The sequence below is a fragment of the Misgurnus anguillicaudatus genome, chromosome 5 (genome assembly GCF_027580225.2).
Source record: "Misgurnus anguillicaudatus chromosome 5, ASM2758022v2, whole genome shotgun sequence".
Lineage (NCBI taxonomy): Eukaryota > Metazoa > Chordata > Actinopteri > Cypriniformes > Cobitidae > Misgurnus > Misgurnus anguillicaudatus.
Genome location: NC_073341.2, coordinates 6,494,914 through 6,510,339, shown reverse-complemented (window position 1 = coordinate 6,510,339; position 15,426 = coordinate 6,494,914). Strand labels below are relative to the sequence as shown.

Sequence of the window (15,426 nt, the reverse complement as noted above, 5' to 3'; positions counted from 1 at the left end):
GTAAGGTTACTGAATGCAGAGCAGTAAGGAAAGTGTGCCTCACTCTAAAATGCTTTCTACGCATTTTTGTGGTGTTTCCTGGGCACAAACCCCCAAGGGCCATTAAAGAGGAGTTCCACAGGATTGCTGGTTAGTATTGTTGAAATCAGTTAAAATGTTTCTAATATGAAAAAGGATGTTCAATTAATAACATTGTTGCGACCTCTGAACGTAATAATTAAAATTACCTTCAGAATTTCTCAATGTGGTTGGATGCATTGATTGCACACACATACCTGTCATCGCACCTACCGAAAATTATTTGAATAGAAAGTCAATCCACAGTATTAATGTGCAGGTACACTAAGTTACATTACACTAAGTTTATGGTGAAACAACACAGCAATTCTGTAACTCACATGTCTTTCCACTGTAAAGATTATATGTGATGTTGCATGCATCATTACCAATGATGAGGCCAAATGTCCCAGCTCTGTTCATGACTCACAATTGTATTGTGAGTCAACCCTGAGCAACAGATGGGACCGCTGTATGTAAATGTATGCCCTATAGACTTAGTGCTGCATAGAAGTGCCCAATTAAGTGTATAGTGCATACATTAAACTAAAACAATGTGAACTTTTTTTATAGGAGAAATGTATGGTTTTCTGCTCGGAGATAGGGGATACCCATGCGAGCCAACACTTATAACCCCTTACCCAGAACCTGACCAAGGCCCACAGCCGCGCTTTAATGTGGAACACTGTAGGAGAGCCTGGGTGGAGATGACCATGGGCCTGTTGAAAGCACAGGCCTATGGTCAAGTGCCTACGTCACCTTAGGGGCACCCATGAGAGGGCCTGCGACATCATTGTGGTTTGTGTAGTTCTCCATAATTTTGCCATAATTAAAGGGGAACAATGCCCTCCCCTACACATACAAGACCATGAGGAAGACCCCATCAACCCGGCAGATTTCCAGGATGGAAGGGTACTTTGAGACGTTATATGCCGCAATTCGTTATCAGATTAAATCAACCACCAGCATCACCACCACAAAAAAGGAAATAAACACAAATCACAACAATTTATTGGGTCTTTTTTATTGGCTACAAATTCAAAAGCAACCGTTAGATTACATTGCTCTTCCATTACTTCCTACAATTTCTCCGTCACCATACACTCACCTCTAGCTTTTGTTTTAGGATCGCAATTTTCAGATCTGATTTTGGGATCTGGTGATCCAAGTATATAATTCCTTTGTTAGTTTTTTCAACTTGTTTTAGAAGTCATCTAAATAACTCCCTTGCTGGTAACTGAAAATACATAATTTCTGAATTACATCATGTTCTACATAAATTCTACACAATTAAACTGTGACATTTATTGTAAGTCAGTGGTTCCCAACTTTTTTGTCTGAGACCCTATTTTTCCCAAGAAAATAATTCAGGGCCCCCTTCAAATTGTAAGCTTGCAGCAAGGATGACACAATGTTGTTTTCAAACAAACAGTATGTTTATTAATTTAACAAGATAGGTTTATTCACAAATAATAGCCTATATATAATATTCAGGGGCGTCGCACCCGTGGGGGATGTGGGTGTTTTAACACCCACACTTTTCCTGGTGAGAGGGTTCAACACCCACACTTTTTATGCAGTTTTGCAAGAACGCCTTATTAAAGTCGCTCCTCCGTTTCTCTGGCCGCTCTGTGTCTGCTGCGCTGCGCTGCCCTTCTCCCCCCTCCCCTCTCAAACATGACGCCAGCTTTGAGTATTACCGGCTGATGATTGGCTGTTCTGCCTTAAGTCCCGCCTCTCTTGGTGGGTTAGATTGATCGGTCAGCTCCGTCAGCTCGCGCTGAGGAGGCGGGAACTTTGTTTATTTACATCTCCATTTTTCAGGTAGGCTACTTTGAATTTGTGTTTAAAAACTTTATTAAACACTTAAATAACTCTATGTATGCTTTTGAGGTTTTTGAATAAGCTTGATATGTGTTTGGGACTAATGCTAATTGGGTTATTGTTCAGCAGCTGGCTAAATTGACGAGGATGAGGGATAGATTGCAATTGTTTAGCAGTGTATTTATGGGTTTATTCCTAGTGCAATCGATTTGATATTTTGAGCATTGTCTGTTGATTAGCTGAATACTTTGTTAATAGTACCGTACCGGTTGTGTATGATTGTACTTGTTGAGGAGAAAAAATGAGAAATGATGACATAGTTCTTCAACAGGTATGCAAACAATGAAAGAAAAGTGTAGCCTATATTATTTTAATGTAAAAACGGTAAATTGTTACATTATTTAGACCACCAGAGAAAAAGCTTTTCAGGGCACAAGTAGCTAAATTTAGCAGTCACAGTCCTGTCAGACCCATGTCACTATCAAGCTTACCATTATCTTTTTGTCACGCAGTATAAATAAGATACAGAAAAGAAAGAGGCAGGAGAAGATTGACACCTTTTTCAAGAGAAATCCTGTAAGTGAAATTGAAAGCTGGACGTTGATAAATGTTGACATTAAACAACAGTAGCCTATTACCATTATATATTTTTGGATTAATTTAGTATATTACTTTTTAAGTTTCACTAAGGTTTGCTAGTACCACAGCCTTATTCCTTTATCACTGCACCCTTGTTTAGGAGATGAGGTTGCTGGAGGCATCAGTTTAAAGAGAGAGAGAGAGGCACAGAAAGTTTCACAGGTGAGCAATGAAAAATGAATTTTACAGTTTGAGAAAGAGGTCTATGAAGGAAGAGAGGGTGTGTTTGTGTCATGGGTGGTGCTTAATTCCATCCCCGGTGCACATACGCTTGTTTCTGGTGTGTTTATATCAAATTTAAAATGTTATCCATCCCCCACACTTTTGAAAAGCTTGCTACGCCCCTGATAATATTGAAAATACAATAACAAAAACATCAGAGGGCCATTTGTAATTTAAAAACGTATAGGACTAGACTATAAATTGGCCCCATTTAAAATGCAAAAAAATCTGTATTCACACTGGAAAAAAATAATAAATATAGAGTATTACAACATGACTGCGGTCTGGCACCTCAATACTTGCATGTTATTTGTGAGGCTTTATCAATCAGTGTGAGGATTGCTGCTGGCAGTGAGTAATAATTTGGTCAATGCATGGAGAGATCTTTGACAGGGAAAGACGCATATCATCCTCAAGGGTCAGTCTGGGCCTGTATTTGGTTTTAAGGGCTGTTATAGTTAAAAAAAAAAAGCTTCTCAAAGATAGGTGGTGCCAGAGGGAACCAGCACCTTCATTGCAGAAACCATAGTTCAGATAACTATCTTGGTATTTCCTACATTTTGCGTTTTCAGTATTGCTAGCACTCTGAAGTGGTGGGAGCTGCCTCCTCATCCTGTTATTCTACACTCTTCGGGGAAGTTTCTAACTTGATATAAACATTTCTGCTTAATCTATAACAATTCCTGAAGTATAAATTGCTTTTATCATCATGAAAAATTGTAATTACTTATGGACATCATTACTGATCATAATATATTCATATTTATGTTTTCGTACAGAAAATACACATTCAGGTTATTTGGGTTGAGTCATTTAAGCCATTGTCATCCCTCTTTTTAAGCCACATATATAAATGTCTAATTATACACTTGATGTATACCTATGAACTTTTTTTTTATAGATAGATAGAAAGGAAAGCGTCATTGGCAGGGAAATGTTTTCTCTTGATTGACAAAATAACTCAATGGCGGGGAAAGAGTTAAGTAACAGGTTATTAAGTAACAGGTTATTGGATCAGTGCTTTTTATTTTCAAAAATCACAAGTAAATAATATAAATAATAGTCAAGGATAAAAGCTTTTAACATACAATTTAAGAGATACATCGAGACCTGGATCAATGACTTTAATGACCTGCTGCTTCAGAGATTGTCAGAGAATCTTTGGTATTTTACTTTGCATGAGTTTACCTAACCAGGTGAGAAAAGAAAAAGTGCTAGGTAATATATCTGTAATGTATCTGTAATATATCTACGGTATTTTTACAACTAACTACAACTAAAAGCAATCAAAATATCCCCGTGAAGCATTTGATCTGCATCTGTACAGCATCATTGCTGTGGTTAACTTCTACTAATAGTTTGTGTGTAATTTTGAATAGATGTTTGAAAGTATGCAGCAGTGTTTTTCTTCGGTTGAAATAACATGATGTAAGATTTTGGTATGAAATAGCTAAAGAGAATTCCATATGTACTGGACATTTGGGCGAGTGCATTAACAAACAGGATGTCTTTGCTGTTGATGAAAAAGTAAACTGTGAAGTATAAAATCCAGACCACAATTAAAAAAACTATACTGAAGGTTATTGATTTGGCCTCATTGTAATTTTTAGGAAGATCTCTTGCCATGTAAGAAAACAAGATACACAAGGCACCAGGAAACATATTCACAAAACCAGCTATGATAACGAATATAACGTTTGCCCTTGCACAGGTGAAAAAAATCTGATTTTTAAAAGACAGTAAGTCCCTGTAAGGTTTTGGAGGTCCTAAATTTATCAAAATAACTAAAAAAAATAATAAAAAAACACAGAAAGCGGTAACAAACACCCACTGGCCGTTGTACTTTACCCACAACCTGTGCACATTAGGGAACTCGTTCATTTTGAAGACACAAACTATTTGAAAGGCACGGACAAACAAACAGGAGAGACAGACAGGGTTGAATAAACAATAAAAGGCATTTCTATAAGTACAATTTTCTATTGTGGGTTCACCAAAGAAAAAGAACGCACTAAGGCAAGAAATAATCATACACACTAACATTAGGAAAGACATGTTGCCACCAGCAGACCTCACCACTGGTGTGTTGTAATTGTAGGCGAAAATGACAATCATGATAATGAGAAGAGTAATCAAGCATACATTAGAAAATAAAAGTACAATGGAGGGGATTTCTGTGACCTTTAGATAGATAACAGAACGTGTCTGACATGTCGCACTGCCATCAGACCATTCATTCTCTGCACATAACAAACAGGTATAGGGGTCACCTGGAAAAAAAATATATATATATAAATGTTTGGTAATACAGGAAAAATCTGAATTTTGTGATGAAAAAAAAAACTGTATAATATAATAATATAGTATTAAAGTAGTTTCATGGATTTATGAAGCCTAAATATCAAGGACTCACTACTTAAGATACTTACGAGAATAATTCACATAGCTGTTTTGTGGACATTTTTTACACAGAAAGCAGCAATCATGATATCCCACATGTTCTCTTGAAAATCCCTCCTCACACTCAACAGAGCAGTTTGAGAAAGGAACCTTTATAGAATAATAAAGAGTGTTAAAAGTTCATCTAGGCTGCTAAATGCATAAATGAAGCCTACAAAAACCATGGGTGTTATAAGCAAAAACATTTTGTAGTTGCCAAAATGTAGATGCCAGTAGATGCCATTTTCTTGTATTAAAAGCTTTGTTTTCCTTGATGTGTTATGGGAGTGTAGCAGGCGCGAGTAGTGAAAACACAAAATGGAGAATAATTTATATGGATTCTAAATGAGCCAAGTGGAATAGATTTCAGGAAGCAGCAGTGGGGAAGTAAAGGCTGTAGCTGAAATGGAGTTTAATTTATTTGGGAATTTCTCTAGAGGAATGGATTTGACTAAAGGCACTTAAAAGGAACAGATGCGCTAAATTAGAGAAAAAGTGTGTGGCTCCAGTATTATTGGTCTTAAATATAATGGTTATGAAGGCCATGACCAAGAGTAATAAAGGGTAACTTACAGAAGTATTGTTATGCCAGGGCATGAGTGAGTTGTGGATGGTAAAATTAATTTCTGGATATGTGTCATAAGTGCCCACCATCTCAATCCATGGAGAATTTATTTCAGTGTGCCAGACCACGACTGCATAACTGATAATTCGATCGCCATTAACATCATATTTCACCTGATGGTTATTGAGTGTGAAATCCAAATTCTTAATTTCTTCCAGAAGCTGTTTTGAAGTGAAAAAGAAATGTTCACAAAATGTTCACAAAAAAATTATAAATTACAATTAGTACTTTATTAGTAGTGAGACGTAGTAGTGATCCATTATCCATTATATACATATGGATTTCATATCACAAACATATCACAGCAAAAAAATAACATTCTCATTAATTAGATTTTTATCATCTGTCTCTTGTTATAACGTGTGTGGACAAAGGCAGACAGAGGTAGCGGATTCATTCGCAGTGCTTATTAAACATAAACAAAGTGATACAAAAAAGCATCCTTATTGCTGGATTTTAAAAGACGGAAAGTGTTGCACACATGCGATGGGGAAAACAGCTTCCTGGGTTTTAAAAGAAAGACCAATGGAAAACTGGATGGACAGGCACAGGGGTTGGTGTGTCTCTCTTGTCTGTTCAAAGAGCACAGAATATGAAGTACGTACTGGTCCAATCTAAAACTTCAAGGAAAGTTGACAAAACTGCACAGTGCGGACCACTCTGTATCACACACCATTGAGAGCAATGCCACCATTATTGAGGAGATCCTCACTTTCTGTGTAAAAGCACATCTATGTGTTCTTTCTACAAAATACAACCTATCTATGTGGCTTCCCTTTACACATTCCCCCCTCTACATGCTGCATGCCCCTCCTCAACACCTGGAGTCAGTAGCACACATCATGGACAGTTGTTTATCATTTAAAGAACTATACACTGCCAGACATGACAGATATAGATGGGTATGGATGTCAGTTTATAGTGCTGGTGTTCAATCTCAGCCATTATGGGAAGCATGTTTCTTGTGCCTATTTAACTATATTATCCATAACAATTTGCTGATTCCCTTTTTGTCATTCACTCGACGTTGTGTCGATGACAACAGTATGAGGTGTGCTCTAGAGCAGTGGTTCTCAAACTGGGGGCCGCGAGATGGTGCCAGGGGGGCCCCAGTTTTATGACATTTTTAAAATACATTAATTTGTCATGAATTATGTGTAATTAAACCTAAAAAATAAGGTTATTAACCAACAGCACTACTTTGTATAATTTAATATGATTTGTTGAATTAAAATTTTACTTTTTAGAACAAATTTGTCGTAAATTTTATTTGGGGGGCCGCGAAGGAATGCACCATACACAAAGGGGGCCGTACGCTGAAAAAGTTTGAGAACCACTGCTCTAGAGAGCCAATCTGGTCTGACTTGTCTGTAAAACGGCAATGAAATTGCAATGAAATTGTGCGAACGGTATTTGCATACCAGTCTCCGCCCACACTTACGTTTATAAAAGGAGACGAAATGCATTCATTCATTAGTTCACAACACCCTGAAGAAATCATACAGTTGGCACTATGGCATGGCAAGTGGATTTGTCTTGGAAAACACCATCCCCTGGGCGCTTCAGCAGTTTTTTTAGTCAGAGTGTCTAAAAGAGCAAATTTCCACACAAAGTGAAACGTCCTTTTAAAGATTACTTTTCGTCTCTGTGTTCTTGGATGTGGCAGGCATCTCTCTCCTGCTGACGGACACGATCGTTGTCTTGGCTGTCTGGGTCGCGAGCATGCTGAGGCGGCGTTCGTTGAAGGGACATGTTCTCATTGCGAGAGTATGTCTATGAAGACGTTGCGGTCGCGGCTGGCGGCTTTCTTTGTGAAATCGCCGGCCTCTGCTTCCCACGCTGGCGGGGTGGCTGTTAATTGGCAGAGGATGAGTGTCTGTTGCAGCGGAGGGCTACATTCTGTTGTCTGATAAGAAGGATGAGATCCCGTCTACGGGTGGTCAATCCCAGGACGAAGCCGATGCTCAGATGGCAGCCATGTTCGCTCGGGCAGCCAAGAGCATTGGGTTGCAGTGCTCTGTACCGTCTTTACCAAACGCTCAAGGCTGGATGAATGGTTTATGGGTTCTGGTCGTAACTCTAAGCCATGCCACGCCCCACTGCCGATATTTCCTGAGGTGCACGAGGAGCATAACAAGTCTTGGAAAGCCCTGTTTTCGTAGCAATCTAAGACTGGGGGTTCAGCCGTCCTCACCTCCCTCGAAGGTGTCGAGGTAGTGTAGCCTACATTTACGTCCCATGTCACAACTCGCCCGAAGCCTCCTACTGAGGGGTCATCAGAGACTCAGGTCCCTGAGAGCCACTCACATCCTGGGCGACCTCAATCGTGGAGCCGACGCGCTCTCACGACAGGTCATGTCCCGCAGAGAGTGGAGACTTCACCCCGACGTGGTCCGGAGTATTTGGCAGACGTTCAGCAAAGCCCAGATACACCTGTTTTCTTTACCGGACAACACTCAGTGCCCACTTTGGTTTGCTCTGACAGAGGGTTCCCTCAGCATGGATGCCTTAGCTCACCCATGGCCATGTCATCTGAGAAAGTACACCTTCCCCCCTTTGAGCCTCATTGCTCAGGTCCTGAGAAAAGTCAAAGAGCGCCCCTGTGACCCCACCAGACCTGGTACTCGGAGCTCTTGCTACTAGCGACTGCCCCTCCTTGGCCGATCTCAGGGGCAGGGCACAATTTGGCACCCGAGGCCGGACCTCTGGAACCTCCACGTCTGGCTTCTGGACGGGACGAAGACGCTCTAGCGGGGCTTCCGCCTGCTGTGTGTGGCTAAAACTATCGCTCAGGCTAGCACCCCCTCCCTGCCTTTAAGTGACGTCTTTTCTTGTCCTGGTGTTCCTCTCGCAGAGAGGACCCACAGAGGTCCACCATCAGTGTAGTGTTGTCCTTTTTACAGGAAAGTTTGGGGAAACATCTCTCTCCATCTACCGTCAAGATGTATGTGGCTGACGTCACGGCCCATCACTTCAATATCGAGGGTAGGTCGTTCGGACAGCACAATCTGATTTGTAGGTTCCTGGGAGGCGCAAGGAGGTTAAATCAACCCAGGCCGTGCCTCATCACCTCTTGGGACCTTTCAGTGGTCCTTTTGGGCCTCAAGAGGGCTCCATTTGAGCCCATAAGAGAAGCTGATCTTACGATGAAGACCGCTCTCTTAGTGGCGCTCCCCACTATTAAAAGGGTGGGGGACCTACAGGCACTCTCTGTTTTTCTTATTTTGAGAACTCAGCCGCCTATGCGCCTAAGGTTCCCAGTACTCCCTCTAGGGATCAGGTGCTGAGCCTGCAAGCGCTTACCTCTGGGGGAGATGACCCAACCCTGTCATTGTTGTGTCCGGTACGTGCACTGCGCTTTTACCTGGATCACACATGGAACATAAGAACTTCTGACCAGCTCTTTGTCTGTTTTGGAGGACAACAGAGGGGGAATGTTGTCTCTAAACAGAGGTTGGCGCACTGGATTTGGAGTGAGGGCCCACTCCACTAGAGGTGTATCCTGCTCTTGGGTGCTGGCCCAGGGTGCCACCCTATCAGACATGTAGAGCTGCTGGTTGAGAAATGCCTAACACGTTCGCCCGGGTTTACAACCTCTAGGTAGAACCAGTGTCAGCCTGAGTCCTCCAGGGTAACAACAACTAGCCCAGTGACTAACTAGGTGTCTCGCTTGCATAGCACCCTCTCCCCTCCTTAGGTAAGTAGGGTCCTATACCAACATACCCTTCTATTGAATGGGTTGGAACCTTTCCAATAAACATTGGCTTTTCCGATATTCTCTGAATTATACCAGTACTGAGATTCATATCCAGTAATTTGTGAGTTCTTGACACATTTTTTGACACGTTATTCTTCCCAACCGGTGAGACCATGGTCTATTCCATACGGGCTCCCCCACTAGGTGAGGTATGGTCTCCGTAGTGCACTTTTTTCTATACTATTGTATTTTTTGGCACATTCCCAGTATACTTCAGTACCCTGTAGCTAAGTCGATGCTATCTGCTTTAAAACGCCCCGCTGGTGTTACTGGTGAGGGGTCTGTTCCTCCTCCTTGGATGAGGAACTCCTTGCCCCTTACTGGAAGGTTTTGATGTCATTTAGCAACAGTACGGCACGTTGTCCTTTTCTATGATTGCTTTTTGAGGTCTAAACATGAGACGGAGTTGGAGCGTTTTACATAGGGGCCCCATACTGTCATCATCGACACAACGTCGAGTGAACGACAGAAAGGGAAATCTTGGTTATGTATGTAACCACGGTTCCCTGATGGAGGGAACGAGACATTGTGTCCTTCGTGCCACAACACTGCTCATTCCGCTGAGCCTCATCGAGCTCCTCAGACACAAGCGAATGAATGAATGCATTTTTTTTCTTTTATGCACGTAAGTGTGGGCAGAGACTGGTTAGCAAATACCATTCGCACAATTTCTTTCATTGGCGTTTTACACACAAGTCAGACCAGATGTGGAATTAAATAAAGTATATACAAAGTGTACAATTTTAAACCAAGTTATAGAAAGTAAACAAAGAATTATGCATGTAAAGGCTATATATATATATCATACATCACCAAGGAACAGAATCACATACAGGGATGTTGTTAGACCATTTTTAGGGGGGTTTTATGATCATGCTATTGTCACAGGGCCACCTGCGCTGTGCTTGCTATTCTAAATGTGAGTGACAAATTAAAATAGTTGTGCCATCTAAAAATACATGAGGTGATCAAATGTTCAGAGACTCTGCACATCATAAACAATGTAAAACTTCAATAAAAGTAACAGTAAAATGATCAAAGTGAATAGATGCGGTTCAAATAATCTAATAACATAATAATGTTCAAATCTTAACAAAGTGTTGTGTGTTCCTTGTGGTCAAAGTGACCATTTTGTATCTTTACCAACACTTTTAGTGACTAAAATAAGTTTTTTCCACAGTAAAGGGACTTTTATTTGTAATGCTTGACTGATGCTTTTATTTTCATTGCCTCTCTTTAAACCTATTGTTCTCAAAATTCCGTTCCTGAAAATCACAGCGATCAGGCGACCTCAGATAACCATAACTTTTGTTATTGTCTTCCAACAGAAGGAGTCAACTCGGAAACATCTTTTTTATGTTATGTATCTACGTTCCTGAGTAACAAATTTGCAAGATATCCGTCTATGGCTGGTTCACTATGAACGATGTCTACACTGAGCCACGCTCAAACAGTTGCTAGTTTTAGCTAGTTGGTGTGGTTCATGTCATGTTGAGAAGAGGTTGTTTGTTCCGCGCCGTGAAAGCAAATGTGTTATTTTTACTTTCAAAGGATGATTTGTATCATGTGGAGTACTCATTAAATTTACAAAGACGCGATTCTGTGAAACAATCGACAAAGAAAGAGAACTGTGTGTGAACACTTTTACATCAGAAACAACACGTGCAGGTGAGTCAGTGCTACAGTATCTCTGTCCTTCCATCGGGCTAACGCTCACCTTCGCTCTCACTTATTCTTTCTCCCTTTCCTCTGTGTGTGCACATGCATGAGAGAAAGCTCATCTTTACCTGTTTTTGAATTTAGAACATTGCCTTAACCTGGCATATCGGCATAAGTTGTAAAGTTTTTAAAAGATAAAGATGTAAACCACTCGCGTTTTAAATCTATAAAACGATTGTTTTTATGATTCAGAGAATTTAATAAGCATGTAGAAAGATGTTGGTTTACAAACTGTAATGTTTTGTCAGACACGTTTATTTGTACATATGTGGCATTATAATGGCAATGGGCGTTTCGTGTCTGACATCCACTGTCTGCGGATAGACTTATTACAACAAACTGGGCCAGCTGGGCAAGAGTAAACAGGTCTGTTGATATTAGTAAGGATTTAGGGGTTAGGGAGGGTTCCTTTCTTCATAAGCCATTAATAAGTATGAATATACGGGGGATAAAATTTGATGAGATTGCTTTTCTGAGAGGGAAATGCAGAGTTCTGGGAACGCTTTAGTGAGAGTAGAGCTCTGAGTTGGGTGGTACTGATTATACCATGACACAACACAACATGAAATGAATTTTTAAATAAACTTAAAACAAACATACATATAAAAAGTTACACATTTATCCCTCAAGTGACGTTGGGACTAATGTAAGCAAAATATATATATTTTTAAATACTTTGTGTCCTTTTAAACAGATCAGCACAATACTTTTTCTAAGTTTGATGATGCTTCCAGTTAAAACAATGCTAAAGTTAAGTTTTCAACAAATTCTGTATTAGTACAATGGCAAAGAGGTTTACTGTAGCAGAGACCGTGTGGTCCTCTTTCTTGAAATTTGATTTCTTCAATGATTGTATTTTCCTTACAAAAAATCTGACCATATTATAAGAATACTGTGGCATCTTTGCACAGACATGCCTTACTTTTTAATTTAAATTTCTATTTTAATTTAAATTGTGATAAAGTCTACAATTTAAAATAATCTACAATCTACAATGATTGTATTTACCTTATAATATGGTCAGGTTTGTTTGAAGCATAAGTCATACCTTACTTTTTATTTTAAATTGTGATATAATCTACAGCTTTAGACGTTAAGTTTGCTACAACATTGATTAATAGATTTCAGCCTTTGCAACCAGTGAGTAGTACAGACATTGAAATTACATGTAATTGCAATTTTGACTTCATTAGATGCACCAAAAAACAAAAGTGGGAAATATTTTAAGGTGTTTTCAAGGACATTTATATTAGTCTAAGACTAGCACAATCCCTGTCTGAGAAACCGCCCAAAAAGCTTATTTTAGGTTCAAATAAATTGAGTAATTTAGGTAATTAAGGGGAAAAAATCATAAATTAAATGCATTAAAAGTTTTTTACATTTATTAAAGCTAAAAAAAACAAGTTTTTTTGACATTCATGCAGAATTTAAGTGGAATCAGAGTGCCCAAATTTGTCCACTAACAGCAGTGATAATTAATATCATTTGAGGGTTAAAAACATATTTCAATGTATTTACTCACCATGTATGGCTTAACTGTTGTATTTTTGTTGCATTGGTTCATGTTGCAGTGCAGAACTTTATGTAATGCATGAGCTATGGTGTATATGGCAGCGTAGATGGAAATAGAGAATGTGGGATCTTCATTTATAATTTCCTCTGCAGTCACCAATGAGCAGTTGTCACATTCTTGATTACATGTCTTTGTGTGGATTTCACTCTCAGTGTTATCATTAGGATAAACCTCAGTTGTTTCTTTGGTTTTATAAATGAATTCATTAAATCCTGGCAATGACAAAAATCTCTCTGTAATGCCAATAATTGTTCCAATTTTCTCAATTCCTGGCTCTTTAAGAAGCTGCTGATTCATGGACCATGTTTCACTTGCAATCCAAACTTTGTCTCGGATATTATTTGTTATGGCTGCTTTGATTATATTTTTTGCATATTGTCGCGCAGCGAAAACCACAATGACATTGATGTTGAGCTTATCAATCTTTTGAAGAGTTAGACTGTAGTTTGCACTTTGGCTCAGAATCTCTTGATAAGCCAAACAAATGCCAGTATTTTTGATATAATTGTTAAACAGTTGAAGGCCTTCTTCACTGTCTGGATCTCCAAGAAAAGCAACCCAGTTCCATCTAAACCACCGGATGATGTGAATAATCATCTGTATCAAGTCTTTGTTGCTAGGGATTGTTCTTATAAAAGATGGATACTGAAGTTTATTACTCAATGTATAGCTGGTAGCTCCATAATTAACCTTTAAGAAAGAAGAACATTTGTATTAAATTTGCCTGACAATTTTCCTAACTTTTTATATTTATTATACGTTTATAACACTCAATGTTTAGTTTTATGCACAAAAGTACTTATAGTGGGTAAAATAAGTATTGAACACAACACAATTTTTCTCAGTTGCAATCTACACATTCAAAAAAAAAAATTCAAACCATAAATAGGGATAAAGTATTGAACACGCTTACTGAAATGTATTTAATACTTTTACAAAAGTCGTTGTTGGTAATGAAAGCTTCAAGATGCATCATGTATGGAGAAAATAGTTTGCATGCATTGCTCAGGTGGGATTTTGACCTTTTTTATTCTTCCACTTCAAATCTTCTTTGAACTCTGATCTTTAGTTTTTTTTCCATAAATTTTAAATTACATTTATGGAAATCTATGGTTTAATTTCTTTGCATGTCTGAAAATTTCAAAACACCTTTAGAAATATATTTACTAAAGAAATGGTGATGTGTTCAATACTTATTTTACCTATTGTATATGTGTCTCTGTGTTAAAGTGATGAAGTCTGGCAGCACTGGATGGAGGTTATGAAGTATGTGTGTTTGTTATTAAACATAAAATCTACCAGTGGTATAAGGTCCATTGTGATCAGTGGTGCAATAGTAATTGTTCTTGTGTTTCCATAAGGTCCTGTTAAAGCAATGACTTTAGTCTGATGGCTGTTGAGTTTTTCTTGAGGATTTATTGATCCGTTCTGTGAGATAAAACTGAAGACTGAAGGGAAATTCTTAGTGTCTGAACAATGATCAAAAACTTCATAACCCAGAGAGACATTGGGCAGCAGGGTGCTTGAGTTATTAATCTCCTCAACAGCAAACCTCATTACTTGAAACATCTGATAGCCTGGGTCTGAGAAAGTTTGCCTATAGCAGAAAACATTTGTAAGGTAGATAATCACTGTTAAATATTTTCTCAGAAAGGTGTAAATGTGTAATATTCATCCAGATCATAATAAATAAACCTGATAAATGTAAGAAATATTATTGCTTACCTGGAACATTCAATGGCCTCTGGGGTGAACAGGGGTGCTGCATGTTCAGCTTCATGTACTGGAAAAAGCCCACCCAATAAGTAATCTCCATCTAAACTGAACTCAGATGATGAACAAGAAACTTTGAAAAAGATAGAATTAGTAAAGGCCACAATAAAAGTGTAAATGCGAAACATGATTTAAAATGTATTGTTTCTCATGAAACAGAGATGTGTGGTGGTTATTATACTACAGTTTAATTTGGTTAAAACCAAATGTAATTTGCTTGAACCACATTGTTTATTCACATGTCTGGGCATCACACTTAGGCCTGGTTTGACAGACGGCTTAGTTAAAGCCAGGACTAGGGCTTAGTTAAATTAGGATATTTAAGCATCTATATAAACATGCCTTAGGAGAAGATGGAGTTACTTTTGTTTATCTTTTATCAAACATACCTACAGTGTTTGAGAGCAAAACAACTAAATTGTATTTAAAAGTAGAAAATTGCAAATAAAAGTTTTAAAAATCGTAAAATTATTTTAATTACAAAATACAGCAATTGTTAACCAAATTCTTTGCCCTACGAGTTTTTTTAAGCAGTTTTATGGCGTGTCCCTACATTTTTCTATATCCTACGCTGTTTTCGTTGACTGTGTTACGGTTTGGAGACAAGGCAAAGGCAAGATGCAGATCCAAACGCAGTTTTTAAAGTCTTTCAAAAATCCAAAAAAGGGTTACAGGAAAACAAGGCAGGCAAACAGTGGTAAAACACATATATACTTATATATACTGTACACACACATGACAAGAACCAATCACATAGCAGAGACAATGAATCACTATGACCACAAACAAGAGGTAATG

General features: G+C 38.7%; 1 protein-coding gene and 1 long non-coding RNA gene across 2 annotated transcripts; one reads left to right on the top strand and one right to left on the bottom strand.

Moving 5' to 3' along the window:
* The first annotated feature begins 1,544 nt into the window (after nucleotides 1-1,544).
* Nucleotides 1,545-2,861, top strand: LOC129420492 (uncharacterized). The gene is made up of 3 exons (XR_012369395.1): nucleotides 1,545-1,881; nucleotides 2,394-2,457; nucleotides 2,621-2,861. It is a non-coding gene; the product is annotated as an uncharacterized lncRNA (long non-coding RNA).
* An 881-nt stretch (nucleotides 2,862-3,742) lies between these two features.
* Nucleotides 3,743-15,042, bottom strand: LOC129413596 (taste receptor type 1 member 1-like). Its single transcript, XM_055167310.2, has 6 exons — nucleotides 14,581-15,042; nucleotides 14,155-14,452; nucleotides 12,805-13,545; nucleotides 5,755-5,967; nucleotides 5,172-5,292; nucleotides 3,743-5,012 (listed from the first exon to the last, which is right to left on the bottom strand). Exons 1-6 carry the CDS (start codon nucleotides 14,754-14,756, stop codon nucleotides 4,084-4,086), a joined length of 2,478 nt encoding a protein of 825 aa, XP_055023285.2. The 5' UTR covers nucleotides 14,757-15,042; the 3' UTR covers nucleotides 3,743-4,083.
* Nucleotides 15,043-15,426: the final 384 nt, after the last annotated feature.